At 53.6% G+C, this 24,798-nt stretch overlaps 10 protein-coding genes across 10 annotated transcripts; 5 read left to right on the forward strand and 5 right to left on the reverse strand.

Annotated features, from left to right (window-relative positions):
• Positions 1-4: 4 nt before the first annotated feature.
• GNI_039880 (glycosyltransferase family 28 protein) lies at positions 5-382 on the reverse strand (the record flags this gene model as incomplete). Its single annotated transcript, XM_011131106.1, has 1 exon — positions 5-382. A coding segment is annotated over one exon (378 nt), but the record flags the coding sequence as incomplete, so codon positions are not given.
• A 115-nt stretch (positions 383-497) lies between these two features.
• Positions 498-5,159, reverse strand: GNI_039890 (putative SNF2 family protein; the record flags this gene model as incomplete). Its single annotated transcript, XM_011131107.1, has 4 exons — positions 498-610; positions 646-4,825; positions 4,971-5,062; positions 5,099-5,159. The coding sequence occupies 4 exons, from the start codon at positions 5,157-5,159 to the stop codon at positions 498-500; spliced, it is 4,446 nt and encodes a 1,481-aa protein (XP_011129409.1).
• A 179-nt stretch (positions 5,160-5,338) lies between these two features.
• Positions 5,339-11,015, reverse strand: GNI_039900 (putative DNA polymerase; the record flags this gene model as incomplete). The annotated part of the gene is made up of 3 exons (XM_011131108.1): positions 5,339-10,328; positions 10,510-10,617; positions 10,825-11,015. 3 exons carry the CDS (start codon positions 11,013-11,015, stop codon positions 5,339-5,341), a joined length of 5,289 nt encoding a protein of 1,762 aa, XP_011129410.1.
• A 411-nt stretch (positions 11,016-11,426) lies between these two features.
• Positions 11,427-14,522, reverse strand: GNI_039910 (hypothetical protein; the record flags this gene model as incomplete). Its single annotated transcript, XM_011131109.1, has 1 exon — positions 11,427-14,522. One exon carries the CDS (start codon positions 14,520-14,522, stop codon positions 11,427-11,429), a length of 3,096 nt encoding a protein of 1,031 aa, XP_011129411.1.
• Positions 14,523-14,554: 32 nt separating this feature from the next.
• On the reverse strand, positions 14,555-16,831 carry GNI_039920 (hypothetical protein; the record flags this gene model as incomplete). The annotated part of the gene is made up of 2 exons (XM_011131110.1): positions 14,555-16,600; positions 16,730-16,831. 2 exons carry the CDS (start codon positions 16,829-16,831, stop codon positions 14,555-14,557), a joined length of 2,148 nt encoding a protein of 715 aa, XP_011129412.1.
• Positions 16,832-17,498: 667 nt separating this feature from the next.
• GNI_039930 (hypothetical protein) lies at positions 17,499-17,789 on the forward strand (the record flags this gene model as incomplete). The annotated part of the gene is made up of 1 exon (XM_011131111.1): positions 17,499-17,789. One exon carries the CDS (start codon positions 17,499-17,501, stop codon positions 17,787-17,789), a length of 291 nt encoding a protein of 96 aa, XP_011129413.1.
• Positions 17,790-18,236: 447 nt separating this feature from the next.
• GNI_039940 (putative transmembrane protein) lies at positions 18,237-20,328 on the forward strand (the record flags this gene model as incomplete). The annotated part of the gene is made up of 2 exons (XM_011131112.1): positions 18,237-18,458; positions 18,640-20,328. 2 exons carry the CDS (start codon positions 18,237-18,239, stop codon positions 20,326-20,328), a joined length of 1,911 nt encoding a protein of 636 aa, XP_011129414.1.
• Positions 20,329-21,796: 1,468 nt separating this feature from the next.
• On the forward strand, positions 21,797-22,936 carry GNI_039950 (hypothetical protein; the record flags this gene model as incomplete). The annotated part of the gene is made up of 1 exon (XM_011131113.1): positions 21,797-22,936. The coding sequence occupies one exon, from the start codon at positions 21,797-21,799 to the stop codon at positions 22,934-22,936; it is 1,140 nt and encodes a 379-aa protein (XP_011129415.1).
• Positions 22,937-23,353: 417 nt separating this feature from the next.
• Positions 23,354-24,022, forward strand: GNI_039960 (hypothetical protein; the record flags this gene model as incomplete). Its single annotated transcript, XM_011131114.1, has 1 exon — positions 23,354-24,022. One exon carries the CDS (start codon positions 23,354-23,356, stop codon positions 24,020-24,022), a length of 669 nt encoding a protein of 222 aa, XP_011129416.1.
• Positions 24,023-24,114: 92 nt separating this feature from the next.
• GNI_039970 (putative transmembrane protein) lies at positions 24,115-24,714 on the forward strand (the record flags this gene model as incomplete). The annotated part of the gene is made up of 1 exon (XM_011131115.1): positions 24,115-24,714. The coding sequence occupies one exon, from the start codon at positions 24,115-24,117 to the stop codon at positions 24,712-24,714; it is 600 nt and encodes a 199-aa protein (XP_011129417.1).
• Positions 24,715-24,798: the final 84 nt, after the last annotated feature.

Genomic DNA, 24,798 nt, shown 5'->3' on the forward strand with positions numbered 1-24,798 from the left:
TCACCAGCAACTTGCCCTTAGCGCCTGACGCGGCGCCAGATACAGCGGCTGACCCAGGCTCCTCCTCGACGGGTTCGGGCTTGGCCGCGGCGTCGCGCTTCTCCATCTGGCTGGCGCGCTTCTCCTTGAGCACGGCGATGAACTCGGCGGGGAAGAGCTGCTCGTAGGCTGCCTTGATGGCAGCCAGGGTGTCCCGGTCCTGCTCGTCCTTGACCTTCTTGCGCGCTAAAAAGTTCTTCTTCACGTCGCCGCCACGTTTGGCCAGCGCCGTCGCAAGCGCCAATGCGGCTGCGTCGTCTCCATGGGCCTCCTTGATGCGCTGCTGCGCATCTCGACGTGCCTTGTCCTGCACCTCGCGCCGACGACGCATCTCCAAGTCCATCTGCTGCTTACTCAACAGCCGCCGCCGCGCCTGCTCCTTCAGCGCCTTACAGCGGGAACACAGAAAGAGTACCAACTTGTCCGGAGAAACCTTATACCCTCGCCTACACAACTCGCTAAAGTACGTCGCAGGCGGGTGCCAACGTTTGTACTCCGGTGGGAAACAGTCGAAACAAAAGGTCGTCGGACACTCGCCGCAGTGGATCAACAACCCACCCGCCTGGCTGCCCTTCCGAAAACACAAACTGCACTCGTGCCACATACACACCCACGTCTTCCGCGGCGGCGCATCCAACCCGAGACAGCCCTTCATGTGGTACACACGAGGACACGTATGACACGCAACCAAGGGGTCCGCGTTCTCGTCCATCGCGTTGTTCCCACAACCGCAACGAAAACAACGCTTGTCGTGAATCACCTTCCGTTCCTGCTTGCTCTTCGAAGTCGTCGGCGAAACAGGCGCCTGACTCAGCAACACACGCCGCCGTAACCGCCGGCTCCGCTTCGCCTCCTCCAAGTCGATGCCCTCCGGCCGCGTTTCTTCCACGCCTTCGCCCTCCGGCTCGCCCGGCCCGTCTGTCCCCGGCCCGTCTGTCCCCAGCCCATCGGCTCCCAACCCATCGGTTCCGAGACCGTCCGTCCCCGGCCCCTCGGTCACGACCGTCTCGTCGTCCGCCGACGTGCACGCGCGCGACTGGTTCACGGTCGGGATCTCCGAACCCTCAGGCACACCTTCTGCGTCCACCGGTACCGCGACATGTTCCTCCTCCTCCTCACTCACAACGACGTTCACGTCACTCAACGAACCGTCTTCGAAGGGCGGCAGGTCGCGTCGCGGACGGTTCATGAGCGCCTGTAACGACATGGTCTCCACGTTCTCGGCCCCCTGCGCCTGCGCCTTTATCGCCTCACGGCCGTAGCGCAACAACCGCCGGATCTCATCCACGCTGAACTTTTCCGTGTGCTCCTGCTCACCCTCCTCGTCCGGCTCCGGCTGGTTCGCGTTATTCGCCTGGATAAACAACTTATCCAACCGCAGCTTCTGCAAACGGCGGAACGCCATACGCTCCTCCACAGTCCACTCTGTCACCAACTTCCAGACGTGCACCTCACGCTTCTGACCAATACGGTGCGCCCGATCTATCGCCTGCAAGTCCTGGAACGGATTCCAATCCTCGTCATACAATACCACATGATTCGCCGTAACCAGGTTAATACCTACGCCGCCAGCACGAGTACAAATCAAGTACACCAGGTGACTGGAATCCGGCGAATTAAACTCGCGAATGTCCAACTCGCGAATCATCTTATTCGTCGAACCATCCAACCTCAAATACTTAAACCCACGGAATTTACAGTACGCTTCCAATTCGTCCAATACCAATTGGAATTGCGTAAAGACCAACACCTTATGCGGAATCCTCTTCGCCGCAACCTTCGCCTCCTCTGTCCGCATGGGCTTCGCCATCTGCACAGGCGTCGCCTCCACGTCCATGTGTGCTGCGGTGTCTTCGACCGGGATGACATCTTCCGTTGTCTCCTCGCCCGCCATTGTCTCGCCTGGCACTGTACCCTCTCCAGTTTCGTGCGCTTCACTAGACGTCGGAAAGTCAGGCGACTCATTCTTCTCGGAGACCGTGTCCTCCATTTTTTCTGAGGTCGGCTGCTCCTCCACCATCTTCTCGTCCACCTCCTCTTCCTCAATTCTCTCGGACGACGGTTCCTCCATGCGTTCGAACGACTCCTCGACCCGTTCCGAAGAGGCGTCCATCTTCTCGTCTTCCTGACTCGCAATTCCGGTATGGCTCCGGGGAGTGGAGGGCGTAATGCCCGGGTGCGAAGGTGTCTCGTCACCCAGGGCATCCTCATGGTCGAGGAGCGCCTTGACGACCGGGATGGGCGCGTCGCTGACCTGACCTGGGAGCATGGCCTCGCGCAACCATTCCTCGTGTTGCCGGTACTTCTCCATTTCGCGGATCGTTTCCTGCACAACGAGTTCGCACTTCTCGTTCAACTCCTTCTGCTGCAACGTTGCAAGCGCCTGCCGCTCGCGACGCGCTTTCTCCGCCACCTGCCGTGCCGTCAACTTCTCCTCACCCGCCGGCGCAGCCGAATCCGTCTCGCTCTTCTCGCTCTTGACCACCTCGGCGGCTTCCGGCTCAAGCTTCTTGACACGCCGCTTCGCAACAGGCTTGCTCTTGGCCGCCACGACCGGCGGCAACGGGTGCGCCTGGACATACAAGTCGCGCAGGTTTTGTTCAAATGCGCGCCGGTAGGATGCGCTCTCGTCCATGTTCTGCAAATGCAGCTCCAACAACAACCGGTCCATCGTGACGAGCTTCGAGGAGGCCCGGATGTGGTCGAGCCCCGCCAACGCCTTCAACTCTCTGCCCTTCTGTTCGATCTCCTGTCCTGCCTCGTCCGTAGTGGCGGGGTGGTTGATGAACATCTCCTTGAACTTTTTGAACTGTTCGTCCTTCGTCACGAGTCCCTTCGGGTGACAAGTGCAGATGCGCATCTTGATGACGGTGCCCAACAACCGCGGTGTCGGCTGCGAGTCGACGACGTCCGGGTCGGAGACATCAAGTAGCTTACTATACCAGTAGGCAGAGGTTGGCGAGAGAGGTAGCCAAATGTCATGCTCAATTTTTCGCGGCAAGCGGACCACGAGATCCTTAGTGCGCCGCAGCATCATCTTCGAGAGTAGATGGCTCACGGCATCCATCGCATGCTTGTCGATGGTCTCCTCGATGTGCTCCTCCGGCGTTGGGTTGTTGATTTGTCCCTTTAGGAAAGCCTTTTCAAAGTTGTCGCTATGCTCCAAAACTTCCGGAAAGAGGAAATTGAGCAGCGTAAACAGCTCCTTGATATTGTTCTGGAGCGGCGTACCGGTCAGGAGGACCCGCATGTTGGCCGAAACACGATCGAGACTGTGCCGGATGCGCCCGGTCTGGTTCTTAATGCGATGGGCCTCATCGAGAATGATACACTGCCAATCGAAGTTGTCACAGAAGAAAGACTCTTCCGTTACGACCGTCTCGTAGGTCGTAATGTACAGGTCATGCAGACCCTGTGCGGCAACAAAATCGGCCATGATGTGGTCCCGTTCGAAACGGGAGCCGCAAATCTTGACAAACTTCAAATGCGGCACGAAACGCCGAATTTCGCGCGCCCAATTACCCACGGTGGAGAGCGGGACGACGATAAGATGAGGGCCCGTGATGCCTTGCGCCTTGAGCGCACTGATGAAGCCTAGACACTGTACTGTCTTTCCAAGTCCCATTTCATCCGCGAGAATGGCACCGGCCTTGTTGAAGAATGAGTGCAGTAACCAACCCACGCCGACAACTTGGTATGGTTTCAGTTGCACGCCCTCCTTCAGCAACCCGTTCTTGGCGCACTTGAGCGCCGTCCGGTAGGCCTTGACGGCATCCAACTCTAATTTCTGCATTTCGCGAGACTGCTCCCCATCAACGGAGCCGGACTCGTCCTCCGTTTCATCTGAGCTTTCGGCGATACGTTTCCGCGCTGTGCCGCCGAACATCTTGCTCAGACGGTTCATGGCGCGTTCCGTCATGAAGGTCTTGAGTGCGTGTTTGGAGGCCCACAAAAACCGGTCGCGGTTCGCCTTGCTGTTCCGATGCTGCTGCTGGATGCAGGTCTGCATCTCCTTCTGCATCCGCAACATGGCCGTTCGCGAAAGCCGACGAGTACTCATCGATTTCAGCGGGTCCTCGCCCTTGCACAATGGACAGCGCCAACGCTCAGACACCGGCGCCTCCGTATCGCCACCCTCACTCGGCTGCTGCTCGAATTCAAGGTACTCCGAGTCAATGCAACGAGGGTGGTAGGACTGCTCACAAAAGTCGCAGCCCAACAACTTACCACCCTTCTGGCAGACGTAACAAATATCCACGTTCCCGCCTAATTTAGACTTGGGCGAAATACTACCATTCGAAGGCCGAGGCGCCGTCGGGAGCGCCCCATTCTTCTTCTGCGCCGTTTCACCATTTGGGTCACAGTCTGTGCAAAACCACAATTCGTCATCCTCCATAAGCGCGTCGCTAGCCAATCCCAGGCACTCTTTATGCGCCGAGTTACTACAGCCGTCGCACAACAGAATGCCTTCAATATTCTCCGCTTCCTGCCGCGTTACACGGCGACCTTTTTCACTCACGTCCACCGCCTCCGCCGCCTCCGCCGCCGCCGCGGCTGCCGCCGCGGCTGCCGCTTTGTGAGCCTTTAGGCGACTCGATCTACGAGGTCGCACTGCGCCGGTTTCGTTCTCTTCTTCCGTCGCCTCCTCGTCTTCTTCCTCTTCCGCAACCAACTCCTCTCTCACTGACTGCGGCTTCTTCTTCTTGGGGCTTGGCAAAACATATAACTCCTTCTTGCATATATAACAAGTGCCGTCGTTCACATTAGCTTCTTTGCAATCCGGGCACTACAAACAGACAACGTATTTAGGGGCAGAAAGTCACTTGGGAAAGGGAATGCACCGCAGAACAAACCCGACGCACCACTGCGGAGACGAGGGGGACTCGTGGGCACAACGTACAACGATAGGACCAAAGGGGCGATCAACTTACTATGAATTCATCTCGCTTCGTGGACGGGTCCCACAGATTCAAAGTCCTTAGGCAGGACTCATGAAATTTCCTTCCACAGCCTTCACTGGTACCTACAGGGCAGTCACTCGCATGTAAAAGACCCTTACATTTGACATCAGGCTCAGTATCCCGACATACGTCACACCAATCCCGCACTCTCCGCGACATCCGGAGTCTAAAATAGAAATGATGACGCGCTGCCGGGCCAGGACGCGATTTCGCCGGGCGGGATGGGTTTTTACTCTTTTTATTCGGTCTCCGACCCCTCTCGCTGCCACCTCCTCTCGAGGAGAAGTGCTGAAGGAAAAATGGTGTTTATATTGCGCGATCGAACACGCGTTTGCTAGCTACCTATATATTTCTTCTTTCGCGTGCTGATAAGCCAAAAACTGAATAGGGTCTGACTGGTACAGAAAGAGCATCCTCTGAAGAATACCAGGCTGGGGTGCAGTGAATTGCACTTCAGCGAGACTCGCGCAATCCTCAGGAAGAGGTGCATCGTCGTTATTATTAGCTGGTGGCGCAGTTTTCCCGAAGAAGCTCGCTATGTTCATCGATCCCTTGTTGTTTCGGGACTGCTTTTTCTTTTGGGTCTCTTTCCGAGCAGGAGGGGTGCTCGGGCTTGCGTAGCACTCATTTGATACAAGGAAGAATTCATCAGACCGCGGGAGGCGCTCGTCTGGTCGGAAGGCGTCCACTCGCGGAAAGGAAGCATCCGGCACCCCGTCTCCATTAGCACGGGCCTCACTAACGTCCTCCTTACCGACGCCATCCATACCAGCGCCACCCGTCAGACCGACGTCAATAAGACCAACGCCAACGGGACCAAAGTCGTCAGCCGCCCCATCGTCGGGCCCTCCCATCAGAGGACTATCTGGTAATGATTTTGGCGACTCAAATGGGCCGCTACTGACAGACCCCGCATCGGACTCCCAGTCTATGACATGTATAGTCTTGTCACCAACTTGGACTGTTTTGAGCTTTTCGCAAGTCTGGCAATCCACAAAGAACTCCGCGACCTCTTCCTGTTTAATGTTGAGGATTACTTCCATGGAACTGCCGAGTGGACGACTGTTGTCAAGCCGACTGTTGCCGACAACCAGGTCAGCAGCATCTCCAGAGTTTCTTCGTGCGGCAGAGAAATACCGCTCATAGATGCTCCCCATGCTACGAAATGCGTTATGCTGCCGGGTTTCCATCTGACCCCCATGACTGGTCTCCATCTGACACCCCTGGTATGGCCGCAATCCTCCGTCCTCTAAACCTTCTGCGTCCGCGCTCCCTGGAATTCGATTGGTGGCGCCAATAACTTCGCAGCTGGCTGGCGCTCTGCCTGCATAACCATCCATACGAAGACTTGAGAGGATTGCCGAGTCTCCCGTGGAATAGCTGGTCGAAGTCTCCCCCGCCCTGGTCGGAACCTCCCCCGCCCTAATCGGAGCGTCCGCCTCCCTGGTCGGAGCGTCCGCCTCCCTGGTCGGAGCGTCCGCCACAGTATCCCCGTTCGGTTGCCTGGGCAAGTCGTCGTCGTCGCTGATGGTGACTACTGAGGGTTTGAACGACTCCAGTACCGTCCTGGGTCGTTTCTGGCCGGCCTGGTTCCGCTTTAGGGGCCTCTTGCGTGTTTGTCTCAGCCTCTTCTTCGGTGTCTGCATCAACAGCTCACTATTGCTAGGACGAACATAAATGTCCAGTGGTCCTTTCGGTTGCTGACGCGGTGTCATCTGTCGTGGTGTAGGGGGTGGTGCAGGATGACCTCCCCCGGGATCTATGGCAAAAGAACCTAGTCGGGTTCCGTCCGGCTGCCTTCCAACAGCATCCTGCCGCCTTCCAGCAGAACCCCTTTCGACAAAAGGCCCAGGTTCGCTCGCGCTGGACGTACGTCGGGAGCCTTGGGCTGATGTACATTGGATGTTCTTATTCAAACCTTCATCCTGAAACCTGTCACGGAGTTCGTTCTCGAACCTTCCACCGGGACTTAGAGGGACTTCGGCCCGGAAATGACTTCCAGGGCTTCCTGACACTTCATTCAGTAAACTTCCAGATACTTGGTTGTGGACCATCTCCGTCGGTGACGGCGGGCCCTCCGTTAACAGAAACGGACTTGGCGGAAACTCAATGACCGAGCCTCCGTGCAGGCCGGATGTTCGGTAAGCCGCGGGCCCGTGACTGGACCCTTGCCTAGACTCGTGCCCGGAGTCTTCTTCCTCAACAATTTGCGTGAATCCGCATGAACTAATGGGAGTGATGGTCTGGGTTTCTTTCTCCAGCTTCCTCGCAGGCGCGCTCTCGTAGATGCACCTGCTGGTCGTAGTCCGACGTCGTCGCTTGGTCGGCTTGTCCCCCGACACGTACTCCCCCCCGCGGTCTTGTGCAAGAGGACCGGTTGGCTTATTCGAGGAGGACGGTTCGACCAGTGGGGGTATGTCTAGGGAAGCCCGAGGTACGCAGGGGGAAGCTCGAGGTACGCAGGGGGAAGCTCGAGGTACGCAAGGGGAAGCTCGGGGATGTTTCATCATCAAGTCCAGTGGTCCTGTGGCAGCTTGCTCGCGCCTCGAATACGGCTTAGCTCCTGAGCGCGGTATAGTCACGCCTCCTGCGGGTGTCACTGCAACGTTTCCCGGGCAAGTCGGAACCCCGAAACCTTCGAGGGACATGCTAGCTTCGGTTTGCCTGGTGCTCTTGGCCCTTTCGTTGTCCTCCGCCTCCATCTCACTCCGATCCCGTTTTGAGCCGCGAGATGCAAGGCCCCTTGCATTTTGACTTGACTGTTTGAGCCACGAGGTAATGGGCCTTCGTCCGACGTCGCTGAACCGCGGTATGATGACATAAGCTCTAGGTATTAAGTCTCCTGCGGACTCCCGATTATTTACCCCGTCATCTTCCCGGTAACCATCCCGGTCACCAGCTGTGGATTCCTGGTCACCAGCAGTGGATTCCTGGTCACCAGCTGTGGATTCCTGGTTACCAGCAGCGGATTCCTGGTCACCAGCAGCGGAGTCCTGGTCGCCAAGACCATTTTCTAGTTCTGGTATTGGCAGACCCCGTTGACGTTGCCCGGGGTTTTGAGCAAATAAGTTGTGGAGAGTTTTCTGTGACGGATCAATGGGATCGAACTTGTTCAGGCTGAAGGTGAGCCCTCGTATATCTGTCACATCTATAACAGAATGTATTTTTTTTGTATAGAGATTGAATGCGACTTGGAGTATATCCTGTGCTGATTTGAGTACGTAGGATCCCGGTTCTGGTCTCTCATTAATTTCAACACATTTTCCACATCCACCGTATTTCAAGGGGATCACGGGAGCATCGGGAGAACGAACTAGGAGCTTGAGACAGAATAGTTTCGGTTCGAGTATTGTGGCATCATATCTGCCAAGGCATTCCTCCGACATCTGTCGGAATAATATGTATACGTCTTCTGTGCTGAATAGCCGGATGCCCCAGTTTATGGTGACCGAGACGGTTGATACCTCCCGTGTATTCGCCACTTTGTCTACACTAGTCACGGCCCGGTTGTCAATGCCGTAGGCCATGAGGAAAATGGATTCGCCCTTGTTGTCACCAAAGGTCTTTTTGAGAGTAGTGAAAGCCCGCGGTGGGTCGGTGTAAAAGTCGTTGCAGGTGTAGAAACCAAGTTCATTCAATTGCTCCACTGTCTTTAGCCCTACGCCATGGAGTTGGTCTATACCAACACCCATGAACTCGCTTTTGATACTCTTCAGTCGCTCAGATAAATCACGCTCCTCACATAACCCTTCCACTCCCCGACTCTGCCGCACGGCCTCTACACACTTTCGGTGGTACGATTCAAGATCTAAACACCCCTCCCCGTAGCTTTTGGCCTCCGGGATCATCCACACACCAATACCCGAAGGTGGCTTCGCTTTACGGGAAGCCATCTTCGCTAGAAAAGGACTGTCGCCGATCCCGATGGACACCGAGCACTCCGTAGCAACATACACCTTCTGTCGTATCCACTCAGCTAAATACACCGAATGCGATAACCCCCCTGTCTCGTTCCCCAGCCGGCTATCGTACGATTCCTCCTCATCCTGGTCACCATCACTCGAACCACTTGGAGGAGCCGAACCACTTGGAGGAGCCGAACCACTTGGAGGAGCCCCTAGACTAGGAGGCCGACGCATTGCGGGAGATCCCGGTAAATACAAAGACTCCGTTGCTTGCAACTCCGATCGTCCTAAGCGTTGCGTCACCACAGACGGTGGATTCACATAAGTTGGATTCATGGACGATGGACGTTCGACAAGTTGTAAGTACGCTTCATCACAACTGCAGGGCAGAACTCTGGGACTGACCAGAGACAATATGGTCATGAGCTTGGAGGAGCAGCGTGCAATTTCGTCGAGATGGTAACCCAGGATTTTGAGATTAGGGCAGCGGGTAAGGGCTTGCCCTACGTACATTCCTTTCCTCACACCCATCTGTCTTGCCTTGTAGTTGCAACTAGCTATCTCCGCAGTAGATGTGTTCGAGGTACCATGTGCCACCCCGATGGGTACCGACTCCACTTGGATTGGCTCTTTGCTCATCTTCACGGCGACACTAACGAAGAACGAGTCGTAGTCCACGTGCAGGTAACGCACAGGAACCCACTCCGTTCCATTGGGCGGCCCATTGATTACCCAAGCGGATGCCACCCTTTGATGTTGATCCATCTTTATGAACCGATTCATTCGGAACACGTGCTCTTTCCACCGTCCGATAAAATGCAGTCGACTTTTACTAAAGAAAGCCTTCACGAAGTTCGGCGTGTCCATCGTGGGACCAATGTCATGCTGCACTCCTGCAGTGGTCCTCCTACTGGCTGCCCCTCCGGTCTCCACACGGGCGTCTGGACCGGCTTGGTCGTCGTCCAAACCAGGAGTTATGAAATCATCCATTATGACTCCATCCGCCATGACCGCATCGCCGTTGACCCCAGTCATGTTGACCCCAGTCATGTTGACCCCAGTCATGTTGACCCCAGCCGTGCTGACCCCAGCCGTGCTGACCCCAGTCACGTTGTCGACTATGACTGAAGGGCGTGACGGCATCTGGTCACCGGCAACCTCCGTGTCCGACGATGGTGGGTTATTGGCGAGACCGGTAGAGACTCTCGACGTCGCCTCTACTCCGGCTCGCGTCTCCACTTTTGCAGGTAATGCAGTCGTGTCGGGAGATGGCACGATCGTGGTTGTCAGGGTTCCGACTTGTTGCCAGTGGTTGCGCAAGGCCTCGGGCAAATATTCCTTTTCATCCAAGCGTTTTCCGGCATCAATAGACCTTAGTACCCAATTCGAATGAACTATCTTATACCATGGTCGGTAACCATTTCTAATAAGAATCTGGTTGACGGTTTTTACTGAAGCGGTCCGTTAGGACATAGGACGGTCCGTTAGGACATAGGACGGTGTGTTAGGACATAGGACGGTGCGTTAGGACATAGGACGGTGTGTTAGGACATAGGACGGTGCGTTAGGACATAGGACGGTGTGTTAGGACAGTGTGGTATTACAGAATCTTTTTCCACTTTTGGTTTCCTAGGGCGATATTATCAGCAATAAGATGAGTGAACTTTTTGGCGCTTAAATACTCATACGTTCCACCATGCTCATAAATTAACCTAGAGGAATAAAGAAAGGTGAAGAAAGCCACACGGCAAGATGAAGAAAGCCACACGGCAAGGTGAAGAAAGCCACACGGCAAGGTGAAGAAAGCCACACGGCAAGGTGAAGAAAGCCACACGGCAAGATGAAGAAAGCCACACGGCAAGGCGAAGAAAGCCACACGGCAAGGTGAAGAAAGCCACACGGCAAGGTGAAGATCTTACTTTTTGAGATAGGCATCAAGCACATTGGTCCTGCCATCGATTCCGATGACACAGCCCGCAAATATCTGAGGCTTGTCTTCCCGGTCACATTTCTCTTCTAACTGTAGTTTAATGTTTTCATTCTTTTGTCGTAGATATTCCAGAAAGTCCCCATAACCTCCACCTCCAAAATCAGATGAGTATGATGACATCAATTAGCTGCTCACATTTAAATCACTAGAATTAACGCCCGCGCACAACATTTGGAGGTCCAACCGACTAAGGTCCAACCGACTAAGGTCCAACCGACTAAGGTCTATAGTGGTAGGTCTACTCAGTGGCGTCAGTGCCCAAACGGACAGCCAGGTATCCAGTCGAGTTGAACAGGCATTTCCCCGAGGTTAGACAATTGAAAAAGGGTGGCGGTTCTACTTTTCTGCGTGGTTCTACTCTTCTGGGTGGCTCTACTGTTTCTGTGTGGTTCTACTCTTCTGGGTGGTTCTACTCTTTCTGGGTGGTTCTACTCTTCTGGGTGGTTCTACTCTTCTGGGTGGTTCTACTCTTGTGGTTCTGGTGGGTGTCTGTGATTGGGTGACTGCAGGTTAGGTCGTTACGACATTGAGCTAGCTTCGTCGGTCATTGACGAATGAGCCAAAGGCTTCTCCAATAGCAGCGCATTCATTCAAGACGGCTTCCGTGTCGGCAGGAGCAGTGAATTTGATGAAGCCGTTAAGTAGCCGGGAGACTTCCATCCAGGCTGATTCAAGCAAGGACTCCATGGCAGCAGCTGACTTAGTTCTAATAAACCTGAGTGGTTTCAAGTTACTTTCGATGAAGGAGACGAGGGCTGAAGACTGAAGCTTGATTTCATCAATGGAAACGGCGTCCCCACATAAGGTGATGCCGAGATCGTTGATCTTGGCCATGAATTCAGCGAGAGCGGAGCAGTACAGCCAGTTCCTCAGCCCGATGATGGGGATGGCTGTGTTCCGTCGAGAGGTCGTCTGTCGAGAGGTCGCTGCTTCGGCGGCTTGGTTACGACTTATGGTGTTGAGTGTTAGCGGCACTGCTGCAGCATCTTGTAGTTCTGTAAATCCGTAATCTCGGAGTCTAGGAAGAAGGTTGTAAACTTGTCCTCTGAACTGGTCTAAGAACGGATCAACCATTTCCTTCTGTATATGAATGTTGAGGAAGGTCGTATGATCCAGCGGAACCTCAACACTGGCGGAGTCCCGCGTGATAGAACAGCAGCGGTCGGAATTACCACCTCGCCAAAAGATCTTGTGCTCGTCTCTCATACTTACACCCCAGACGGCTGCCGATGCATCGAACCCCGCGTCCAACTCCGTCTCCGTCAGTCGGGCGAAGTAGTAGTTGTTGATTGTGAACAGAGACATGTAACACGCAGTCGCCGCCTCCAGCAGCAACCCTTGACAAAACACGACGGCTGCGCTGTCGTCCCACCTTAGTTGTTCTGATCCTAAAGCAGTCTCCGGCATTGAAGCAGCCTCCGGCATTGAAGCAGCCTCCGGCATTGAAGCAGTCTCCGACAGACCGTAATCCTCAGCCACAGTGTAAGCCATCCGCACCAAGTCCGTCTGTGGGTCCGCCTGTGGAATCAGGGACCCCTCAAACCAGGCATCCAAATCTTCTTTCCCAAAGATCTGGTCGGCCGAGTCCATCAGGGAAGCAGACACCTTGATATATAGACCTAATTCTTTACAGAAAAGGGCAATGGAGTCATGGTACAAGACGTCATTCTCATATTTTATCCCCTCCAATGCCTTCGCCTCCAATGTCGTCAAATGCGCAATGATGTTATTGGCGCGTTCAATTAATCCGTCTTTGACCAACAGCCACGCCCTCAGAGCAACTCGGGGGCATTCCGCTGCTGCCTCGAACGTCAGGTTACGCAGATTAACCGAACTGATGCTTGCCGAGTCCTCGTTTGCAGCAGCCTGCAATTCAGAGGCAAGTACCTCACTAACTAATTTTTTCTGTAATCGGGGATCCGAGCAGCTAATCAATCTAACAGCTCTCTTCGTCCACCGCTCGCATGGTATCAGACTGCGATTTTGTACACAAAGCTCTATATAGCGCCTCAATGCTGCATCCGTTACAGAGCGCACACGTGTGCTATTGACCCAATCAAAAGTTACGGGCCCTTCATGCTTTGGTTGGCGCTCAGCAAACTTTTCGCCGGCCTCGCCTTCAACTTCTCGCCATAATAAGGCCGCCTCAATAGCGATACACGGGTATAATGGCTTGGAGAATTCTCCGACGTTATTTAACACTGCTTCAACAAACTCGCAAAATGCGTATTCCGGTCCAGAGGGTAGGTTGGTTATGAGGGCGGATATACATTGAATTATCGGGGTAATTGAAGGTGCACCGAGGGCCCTGACAATTGATAAAAGTTGGCTAAGTAGTTGAGATGGGGTTAATTTGAGTAGAGGTTGCTCAGCTATCGTTTGGTATATATGAATCAGTGCTTCCGGGGCATTGATATCAAAGGTTGGAAGTGCTTGAGTCGGAGTTAATTGCTTAAGCCCAAGTTGAGAGTCTCTCGCAATGGCTACTAGGCCAGCAAGAAGAATTGAATCCCATTCTTTAACGGCCGGAGATCTGACAGCAGCGGAGAATTCACCTGACAATAGACCGTAGAATGCGGCTTCAGAGCCAAGGGTAGGACCGCAGATTGATGTCGTCTTGTTCTGGTCGGCGAATCCGACTCTTGAAGACCCATGTAAGTTCATGAGGTAACTTTGAGCGGCAAGCCTGAGATCCTTGATGAGAGCTGAATTAGCATCAGTCACATTGTCGGCTTCCAACAGCAAGCATAACTGTTCAGGGTGGAAGGAATGAGGTTGTAGAGTGGGGACGAATGTAGCGTAGAATTCCTGGGGCATGAGTTCATTAACAGTTGACTCGAATATGGTCTCCAAGCGATCTGGTGTCTTCTCATTGCAAGTGAGAGCATCCATAATGGACATGAGCCAAATATCACCTGATTGAGTTAACAGTTTCTCAATGGATGTAAGAGAACAGTCTCCAGCAAGAGTACACTCGGTAACCTTATCGAACAGTGCACAAGCCCCCTCTTCATCAGTATCAATAATTTCTTGCGGAATTACACCTTTATCAGGAAATGGTCCACCAGGAGACGGTCCACCAGGAAATGGTCCACCAGGAGACGGTCCACCAGGATATGGTCTGAAGTCAGGACTGATCTCAGTAATTGGTTTATGAAGAACACGTTCCGAGTATAATCTAGAACCAGAGTATTGAAGGTTGCCACTAATGTACATTGTCTTAATATTGTCCAGATGCTTAAGACATAGCCATTGAATCATCGTTTGAATTTCACAAGACACAAACTTTGAAGTAACATCTTCCCAACTATATGACGGAATCATAAATTCCGGTAAGCATCCCGGTAAGCCTACCACATTCTTAAATGACGCATTTCCTTCAAAGGCAACACTACAACTGTGCGCAACTAAATTCTTGATCTTAAACGCAGCCCGATTCCGCCGCCACAAGCGCACCAATAAAGGAATGTTTGTCAACCATAAAGACTCATCCGTATATTCTGAATCCAACAGCTCCAATGTCGACAACCCCCCCAATTCATCCACAAATACATCCAACGAAACTACCTCAGGAATATCACACGACAAATCACGAAATGTGCATTGCGCATTCTCCACAACACCCATCGCTCCGATTTTCCCTCCCCCAAAAATATCTGTCACATCAATATCTGCTCCCTCTGCCATAATATTCTATCTACCAACTGCCCACCATCTTCTTTTCCTTGACATTCCAGCCGCAACTTTGGCGTGTACGAGTCTATAGAACTCACAAGACTCCTCAATGCTTTTTCCATCTCATCAGTGGTGTGTCCATCGGTATTCGTGACTTGTCCAGTGGGGTGTCCAGTGCTCTCCTGAATTTGATATGCCAGCAACGTTAGAGAGTAGATAACCGGTCCCCAGAATAGAAGTGCATCATCCTTATCCAAGAGTTGAATAAGTGGTGAGAAGATGGAGGTGAATTTGGTGGGGTGCGTTTCTCGCAATCTCGTGACCCAAATTTGTCTGAACTTGTCAATGAGGTGGACGAAGGTGGTAATAAGTACGGGTCCATGTGGGTATTGTAGTAGGTCTAAGACTAGAAGCTTGTGTACGAGAATAATATTGTGATTGTCATAGCGCGAAATCATATATTGTAATTGTCTGCTACAATGATCGCTGAGTACGGAATCGCCACTGGGCGATTGTGAGTAGTCTGCTAAGGAGTATAGGACACTTGCAATAACCTTATCTAGCGGTAGGGAGAGTTTATGAATGTTTGTAAATACGTCCTGCTCTAGCATGTAGTAATAAATGTCCATAGCGGAGCGGAAGAGTACGACAGCACTCACAGTACTGTTCCAGTGCTCACCAACGTAGAACCCCTCTTCAGGGCCCGCTTTGGCTTGCGAGCCCATCACACAAACTACCTTCAGCAATTGAGTAAAACAGAACACCGGACTGTAGACAGAGCTCATGGTGTTGCAAAGACCGCCCATGTACAGGTCATGTGAGACGTCCAGGTCGGTAGCGCTGCGCACCAAATAAGCGCCTTTCCCCACCTTCATGCGCGCGTCCCGTCGAATATTCTCGAACCTCCGGAAACAATCGAGTGTACAACCAAGACGACGTTGGTACGCATACGCAAAGACGATGCTCTGCACCAAAGGCGTGATGTCCATGTCCCCTACGCCACGATCACAAGGCGCTGCCGTGGCCATGTGCGATACCCACGACCATAAACATGCCGCCGGAATGAACCGGTGACAATACTCCAATAAAATGCTTAGTGGTCGGTCCAATGGTCGGTCCAATGAGCGGTCCACCCCCTTATGGTTTCCCTCCCACCCTTCCTCCTTCCGGCCTTCCTCCTTCCGGCCTTCCTCCTTCCGGCCTTCCTCCTTCCGGCCTTCCTCCTTCCGGCCTTCCTCCTTCCAGCCTTCCTCCTTCCAGCCTTCCTCCTCCCGGCCTTCCTCCTTCCAGCCTTTTTCCTTCCAGCCTTTTTCCCCCAGACCTTCCGGACGGGCGGCCTTGGCGATGGCACCGGTGCAGAGACAAAGGAGCGACAGGGGCATAATGTTGTGAGCGTCTTCTTCGCAGCATTCCCACTTGGTATCTTGTAGTCCAGCGAGTACGTCGAGTGCTCCGAACACTGCTTCCTCGGGATGCAGTGTATTTTTGATGGCGCTGGCGGCGCTCGCAAGATATGCAGTGAAGAAGTGTGCTCGTTTCTTTCCTTGGCGTGCGGTGGTGATACCGGCAAGGTAGCCATACTGTAGAGGTTTACGACAGGCGTAGCCCATGAGTGTAGCGTGTGCGGCCTCGGGTGGTAGGATGAGTGAGGCTGCAGAGAGGGCACACCAAATGAGTTCGCGGAGATTGCAGCGTTGCACAAAGCTAACCTTTTGCCCCGACCGTAACGCCTCGGTCAAGTCCCGTGCAGTCGTCTTAGCTGCACCCAACGTATCGCCATAATAATGTCGCAATTCTGTCAACGACACAAAATGCGGTAATCGCCACTCTTTCCACCAAGCCTCTTCCTTACTCATAAATCTCTCTACCAAAGACGGCAACAAATCTTCTAAACAACTACTTAGATTCAACAATGGCATAGACACCCGCTCCAACAAAACTTGCACAACCAATGCCGTCACGTGCCCCGCACGACAACTGTCTCGATCCACGTATTCCAATACTTCTCGCACCACCATCTTCGATCGTCTCTACAACATAACCATACCCTAGCATAACTCTGCAGACCTAGTCGTGCCACCTAGTCATTAGTACCGGAGGGTGTGCCACCTCCGGTACTAACGTCCCCTCCGGTGCACTTCATAGCTGGTGTCACCTACATCCGATTCCGTCACGTCCTTGATGACGACCCCAAAGTCATCTTTAATCGGGGATGCAGCTAACTCATCTTTTGGATCCCGAAAGAAGTCCAGAAAGTCCATTTAAAATATGGCCGATAATGAACGACTGTGCGTGACCCGCCGTGATCTAGCGGCCGACATTGACGGGTATAGATCCGGACCAGTACTGTCGATTAGAGAGTACACATTGTTTGAGAGTTTGGATAAGTGAGCATCACCTATATGTGTATCTATTTGTGTTATAACACGCGTGTATAACACGCGTGTTCGTAAATATATAACACGCGTGTTTGTATAAACACTAACACGCTGTAGGTGGTTGGACCCGAAATCGCGTGTCATACGTCACCCTAAGACGGACCCGCGGACGTGGACGTTAAGCGTGCACAAATCCTCAGACGGGGGGTTTGTTTGCGGTTCACGAAGTCCTGTAAAGATCTACTTATCAGCTACTGATCGGGAAACCAAGTTTTTCGGTTACATCTCAGGGAATAGTGGCATCGCCAAGCCATGTCGTAGACTTCCTTTTGGAGTAACCACAAGAGCCACGGAACGTACTATATCATCGGAATCTAGTCTCGTGGGTGGTTTCTCTCCGATAACATCTACGACCACATCCACGTCATCATTTAATCATTCGACTACCAGAAAGGTTGAAAGTTGTTCTCGTTTAAGTACATCACCTAGTGACGGTAGTTGCTCGGAAACAGAACGTGTGATTGTCATGTTGATGTGCGACAAAGGTGGTATGGCAATCCTGTTTCTCGATCTGCAGAAAATACTACAAGTAGCAGACTCGGGACAGGCCTTACCCTTAGAAGACATCTCATACAAACTTTACATCAAGTCCGAAGATGGTGGCAAGCCAGTTGCATTTGATAACTGGCTCTGGATTAAGGCGAACAAGGCTCAACTGCAACGCCAGTCTTTATTCATGTTCGATCAAAACCAAAACGACATAAGGGAACTTTTACTCACTGCGGCGACTCGAGATCGCTGGCCTGGCTACAACAACGTTAAAATTTCTGTGAAACGATAACCATGTCGGTACTGGATGCACCTATCTACCCTCTCATTTGAGACCCCTCGATTTGTGAAAAAGTCACGGTAGTAAGGTGTCACAGTCGTTAGGTGTTACGGTTGTCAAAGTACACGATTGTCAGGTGCGCGGTCGAAGTGTGTCGAGGTCCCACCCCTGGGAAGCGTCACACGTTCACCGCTGAACGCGTCCATGGACTGGTGCGGAAGAACGAACGGAACAAGGTTGGGTGACTGATGGTCCGTCCCGTTTGATCCAGTACAGGTCCCGCATTCAAGCGGATCAGTCCTTCGACGCGAACTTCTCAATGGGAACGAAAGAACACTCTATGGGGGGAACACTCACTTCGAGACTTCAAGAAAAAGTTCCCTTCCGGGAAGACATCCTTCGGGACGAACCTCCTCCGGGAAAGCAGTGATCTCTCCTTTTTATATTTAAAGTTAGTTCATGGGGCAGTCGTCTACGGGGGCGGTCAATCCAGCTCCGCGCTCGATGGTGCGCGACTTGACCTGGGTCAGTGCGTTCGTGATCATTGTAATTTGGTGGATAGTTATTGGTGGTCGACATCTCTTTGCTACCATCCCGAAACCTGCAATAGACTACCTCGGCTTTTCCTGCGGATATGACCAACTCCATGGCAACCAGTTCCTCTACTACCCTCTAAAATCGGTAACGTTTGATACTCATCCCTCCGCCGGTCATTACACCCCCCGGACATTTACACCCGCCCGTATTTGCGCCTCAACCCCTCTTGCCGTCAATCCCTCTTGCCGTCAATCCCTCTTGCCGTCAACCCCTCTTGCCGTCAATCCCTCTTGCCGTCAACCCCTCCTACTACTAGTTGTTGTAGACTGAACATTCGCTGGCTAAGGGACTGCAGGCGCTGGAGTTGGAGAAACCCGTGTGCGTGATGAGGTGCCCAACGGCAGCGGATTTCAACAATGGGTTCGCCGTGGACGACGTGTCTCCGGGTTTGAGTGGGGTGTATGGCGATGTTATGAGCAAGTCGAGAGTGTATCCGACGGAACAGTTCTCTGACTTTTTATGTCTTCCTCAAGATCGTTCGGTTGGTACTTATCTGACGCACGCCCTGAAGTTGTCAAATTCCAAGTTACGTGCCTGGATCTTTGCGTCGTCAATAAGCAGTGGCGGGGCATACTGGTTGCTGGTGGCGGTATCTTGCCTGTCGTTGTTAGCAGGTGCGGGAGTAAACTACGTGTATTTGCGAGATTGCAAAGTCCTGCACTTGGCGGCATTTGGCGTTGTCCCAACGCTAACTGTCCTGCTCATTGTATGCAGTAACAAAGTAAACTTGTTTCAGGACTATAGCCGAATCATTATGGCTAGCGGTGTTACCATGTCATCCATCATGTCTGTGTTCATCGTCGCCGTCGCATCACTCGTCGCTACCATGCTCGTGACCTACCGGGCACGAACATCTATTGGCGAAAATGTTTTCAAGGTCTACCTCAGCGCCGCCAAGAGCATCCCCGGGCTCTGGGTAATGCCCTCCTGCTGTGCATTCCTCATGATCTTCGTCCTGCTGCTTTCCCTACGCATCTCCTCCTCCGTACTACTCACCACCCCAGGAGTCGGCCTTATACCTTTCCAACGCCACCTACTGGAAACCCCTCATGTGGAGTCAACCTATATGCAGGCAACCCATGTGGACCGGAATACGAAGGAGAGACTCACATATCACGGAAGCCAGGCTACCTTCAGACGGCGCCTCGCCGAACAGCCAGACTCTGGAGACGTGGCTACCCAACTGGGTAAGGAAATCGGCAAGGTAGTACGGGACAATGAGATCCAGAAGCCGGTCACTTTGCCTTTCAAGTTCACTCCCTCTCGAGACCTTTTCGTGCACGGTCCGGACGACGCTCTTCTTTCCCCCCAGAATAAGCTCCCCCCGAATCACCCAGGGTACCGGCACCCAGGGTACCGGCACCCTGACTTCCGCTACCAACCACTAGACGGCCAAAACCTCGATTACCAACACCTCGGCGTTGGAGACACGGATCTACACGTAGTCGAAGGCGGACCTCACAGGGTGGGACAGAAGGGAGTGGACGACCAGCTGAGCATCGAAGACAAATCGAGCATGGCTTCTGGGGGCGTGGTGCTTAAGACATCTTGGATCAATGTAATTAACCTGTTTGCTTATCTGCTGTGGTGCATTCTAATTCTTGAAGCTATCATTTCAGTCAGCAACACATTCGTAGCCGCCTGGACCACTGTATGGTACTACTCGCCGCCAGACATAGGTGGTGAACGGGGAGTGGAAATGTCCGCTATTCGTTATGCCTCCCTCACCACTTTGTCCAGCCATCTCAGCAATGTCATTGCCATCAGTGCTATCAATGCTCTCCTAAGACCTCTCACCACAGTCATCACTCTGGCCATGTACATTCCGGCCGTCCACCGCTGGTGGGTTAATTCCGGTAGCCAAGAAAACCGCATCATTTCTCCCCTCTACAACCTAGCATCCTGCGCCACCACTCTCACAACCGCCCACAGCCTTATCCACGGCCACCAGTAAGCCGCTCTGCACACACACACCGGAACCCACCAGGGGTTGCACTCGACCCCTATCCTTTACTTACTGCCGACCCCTATCCTTTACTTACTGCTGTATTTCTAGTCTGTTCACATCGACCAAAACCTTAATTAACGACGACCTCCTGAACCAATGTGTGAGATCCATTCTACGGTTCGTGGCACTGGCACATCATGTGTTGGCGCCACTCACCGTTGCGACTAGCTGTGCTATTGTAACTCTGGTCACGTCCACAATCACACCCGCGTTCATCAGGCCCTCCGACCATTTGTAAGAAACACTGGCCGTCGTGGGGGACCACCACCACTGGCCGTCATGGGGGACCACCACCGCTGGCCACCGCTCAAGGGCCACCAGTCGACGGCAACACTCCAGGATTCTCTTTCCTCCAGCTATGTACAAGCTCCCATGTTGACTGCATTCGTCGCTTTTGTCATCTCGTACTACATTACCCTCGTTTTTTCGTCCGCTATTATGCAGTCGGTGGACTGCCTAATTTGCTGCTATCAGTTCGAGAGAGACAACACCAACGCCACTGCTTATACGCCAGATGAATTCTCCATGATCCATTCCGATGTCCGGGCGGCAGCCCAAGATCTCGCTACCAAAATCGGACAGGCTGACTCATTCGACCTAGAGACTCCCGAGTTTATGAGAAACTCACCCGCCCCGCAGATAGGTAAGAATCACGGTCTTAACTTCAGTCTCGCCTCAGGTTATGAAACCGACATACTAAGCGAATCAAGCATTTTGTATAAAGGGAACCCAGCAGAGGCCCTCAAAAGCGACAATGATGGTAGGGGATACGCGCTGCTATCTTAGTCTCTCCTTAGCGGTCTCAGCATACCTCAAAAATGACGGAGGCATGACATTTCCATAGGGCGCACACGCGTGTGCAACCCGGCAGAAGAGACCAACTCGATGCCGAAAAGCTCAGATACCGGGAAATATAGAATACTGAGACGCTGGCTCCTTCTAGCAGCAGTCTTGATCGGCATATGTTTGACAATTGGGACCACCAGGGTCCATACGGGCCTTCCTATAATACGAGCAGCCGCTCCTCGCCGATTGGCCCCAGCTCAGCGCATTAGGTTCCCCCACATGCCAAGGGTGGTCCTTGTTTTCTTAACCATTGACGGCACGGATTTGAAAGAAACATGGGATCGATGGTATGATGATTGGCTTAAATATCTGGAGGGAAGGCAAGCACACAGCGATATAACGGGCTACCAGAACAAGCACAACCCGTATCTCAAAGGTATTGAACGTGTGGGGGTTGTTGTATTTCCACTTTTTAGGCGTTGTGTTTCGGAATCCGCAAGCGCCGCTGGAGACCGTTCGGCAAAGATCACCATATTTTGCGAGTGAGTACATCGTGAATGATCCGGTTGCTGCGAGAAGATGGTATTTGCTTAACGCAACAAGGCAAGCATTTTCTTATGCTTTGAAGATGCATCCTGATGCTACCCACTACAGTTTGGTGTCGGAAACAACTATACCGCTGAAGCCGTTTAAGCACATTTGGGGGCAGTTGGCTGCTGACCCGCGGAGCAAAGTAGACTTGTTCTGTTTGGAACACCGAGAAGGCTATCCGAAGCATTCGCAGTGGCTGACATTGACAAGAGAGCATGCAAAGGCGCTGGTGGCTCCGCATCGGTTGTGGGAGGTGGGGGCGAACAGGTTAATTCGAGGGACATGCCCGACTTTGTGTGGCGCGAACGACGAATACTGGCCCGTTCGAATCATCTCTGAGAACTTGCGGATTAGCGGCTACGACGAGTGGGAGCGACAGTTCGAGGCCCGGTCTATGGCGCACCCGCTGGGTACGCTCAATTGGCACACCTTCATTGACTGGAATTTGTACAACCCGCGGTCTGTGCAGAGTGCGCTGGGCGAGGCGTCTGGGCGTAGCTGGTCTCACCCCACGACCTTTACATCCGTTTCCGGCCGGTTCTTGCGGACTCTGGTGGCGGCAGACAACGTCTGGTTCGCACGGAAGATGACGAACGACTTGTTGCCGGTGAAGTCGTGTAACGAGAGCCCGTTGATGTTCCTGGGAGATGCGTTGCGTGCGGAGTTGAGGAGTCCTAAGCGACCTCAGCAGGCGCCTTCGAAAATGCCGTTCGACTTTGGGCCACACATGGATTGCGCACTCGTCGACTTCTTGTCACTACTGCTCCAAGCGGGCCCCTGGGCACCGGTGACTGGCCATGACATCCCCGAGTACCTAAAGGGGTATATCACCACGCAGGAGGACCGGCTGGACCTGGGTCGGGGCGGGCTCTTTATGGTCCGCGATGCCCAGGGACAGCAGATCGACCACGGGCTCGACGCCCTCTTGGCGGGCACGCTGCGTGGCAGCAACTGGACTGGCGGCCCGGGACTGGAAAAAGGTATCACGGTCGAGCTGCGCCCCCTCTTCGCTTATGAGCTCGATACACTTGCCGAGGCCGTGCAACGGCGCATGGTCTTTAACGAAGAGGTCCCGGATCGCTCGGTGCAGGAGCAGGGGGCGGCCGTGGAGGAGTTTGAGGCGCTCACCACCCGAGACGAACAACACTGGGACGTGGACCTGCGCTCGGACCTTTAGCACACGTGTGCGGTGCCTCTGTCAATGCTTCCTCTCACCGTGTTCCTGTGGGCATTACTTCCCGCTCATCTCTCGGCGGCCGTCAGACTCGACTTGACGTCGCTCATGAACTCCAGCAGTGCCCTGTCAGGCGCTCTTCAGTCCGTCGGAGGCGACAAACTCCTCGAAACGATAAAGTCCGAAAAGGACACCAGCGCTTCGTCCTACGTCGAACCCAGTGTTCCGCAACTGAAGGACCTTGAGGTAGGTTATCCCTCAACCCACTAGCTCCATCCTTACCCCTATTCACTGGCTCTACCCCTATCCACTAGCTCTACTCCTGCACCCACTACCTCCACCCATACCTCCATCCACTATCTCCACCCGGACCTCGATGCAATGCCTTCCGGACCCACACCCCCTTATATTTAGCTTTCGATGTTGGACAAGAAGCCGAATTCGACAAAAGTGACGCAAACGTCGGATCTTACTACGGACGACGAGGACGACGAAGAGGAGGAGGAGTTAGAACAGGTCGCGGACGAAGACACGGACCCCCTGGCTGACCGGGAGTTGGTGCAGAAGCTGACGGACGCGTTGCAGACATCGCAGAAGCTGTTGACAACGGTGCGGAGCGAGTTGGCAACGGTTGCGAAGAAGGTGGTGGCCGTGGACACGGAGATGAAGAAGGAGGCCGCGGAGAGGGCGAGTGAGGCGGAAACGGGGGTGACAATAAAGTTGTACGAGCCGGGGGCGACGGCAGTGCCGAGTGGTGCGGCGAAGAAGAGTGAGGGGGGTTCGGAGGAGCCGATATTTTCTTTGTATCCGGAGACATCGGTTACGCCGGTGATTTATACGCAGCCTGCGGTACTGGAGGAGGCGGCGGGAGTGTTGAATCAGGCGGAGAATTGCGCGTTGGAGGATATGACGTATAAGTTTCAGTATGTGAACGAGCAGTTTCGGAGTAGTGCATCCTTGAGTACGATCCGGAGTATGTTGGGATTTTTGGAGAGCAACATTCGGAGTCAGAAGGAGTACCTTGAGGCTTCTGCAGCGGCGGTGTCGAAGGTGATGGTTCAAGGCGAGGATGCACCAGGTGCACGATGACGTTGTGTTGGAGCGACAACCGGGCGCGTGCCTGTGGGCTGTTGCCGCTGGCGCCGTTGGCGTCGTTTGTGAGTGTGGTATTGTTCGCGCGGATGTTGTTTGAGCTATTCGACGCATTGACGGTGGATGAACAGGAGCGCGGGAGTATGGTGATGGCGTTGCGGATTTTGTTGGCGACTATTCCTGGCATTTTCGCGCTGTTTGCTTTGGTCGGTTTGGGAGTGAGGAGCCCTGTGTTGGCGCGGGCTGGTGCGTTTGCGGTTTGGCCCGTGGTGTTGGCGATATTCTTGAGTCTGGGTGTGCGTTGGTGGTCGTTATTATCGCGAAATGTGACGAGCAGTCTGGTGGAAGAGCACGACCGACATGCGGAGTGGAAGCCGAGTGACGCGGAATGGAATCGGTTGTGGGTGTTGACTTTGGTGGACACGTTGTCCGTGCTTGCGCTTGTCTACGTCTCGGCCCTGTTCAAACGCATCGCTCATCTCTACCGCCGCGGAGGCGACCCGTGGCATGTTCGCCAACCCGCAATCGCGAACCCGGAGAGCACGACACCGGAGGGGGCCACCCACGACCTTGAGGGACGCCGCATAATCGTCGAAGATTCCTACGGCCCCGACCCGGCCCCCGTGGTGGTTGCGCCGATCGTCGCCGGCACCGACCAGATTGTGGAACCCGTTTTTCACCAGAGCTGAGTAGTGCCGAGCGGAGTGCGTTCAACCTACTGGGTTCAAACTAGTGCGAAGTGCCTCAGCGCTGTCTCCAGCTGCGTTCAATGA

This window comes from Gregarina niphandrodes, assembly GCF_000223845.1.
Source record: "Gregarina niphandrodes unplaced genomic scaffold scaffold00005, whole genome shotgun sequence".
In the NCBI taxonomy this organism is placed as follows: domain Eukaryota; phylum Apicomplexa; class Conoidasida; order Eugregarinorida; family Gregarinidae; genus Gregarina; species Gregarina niphandrodes.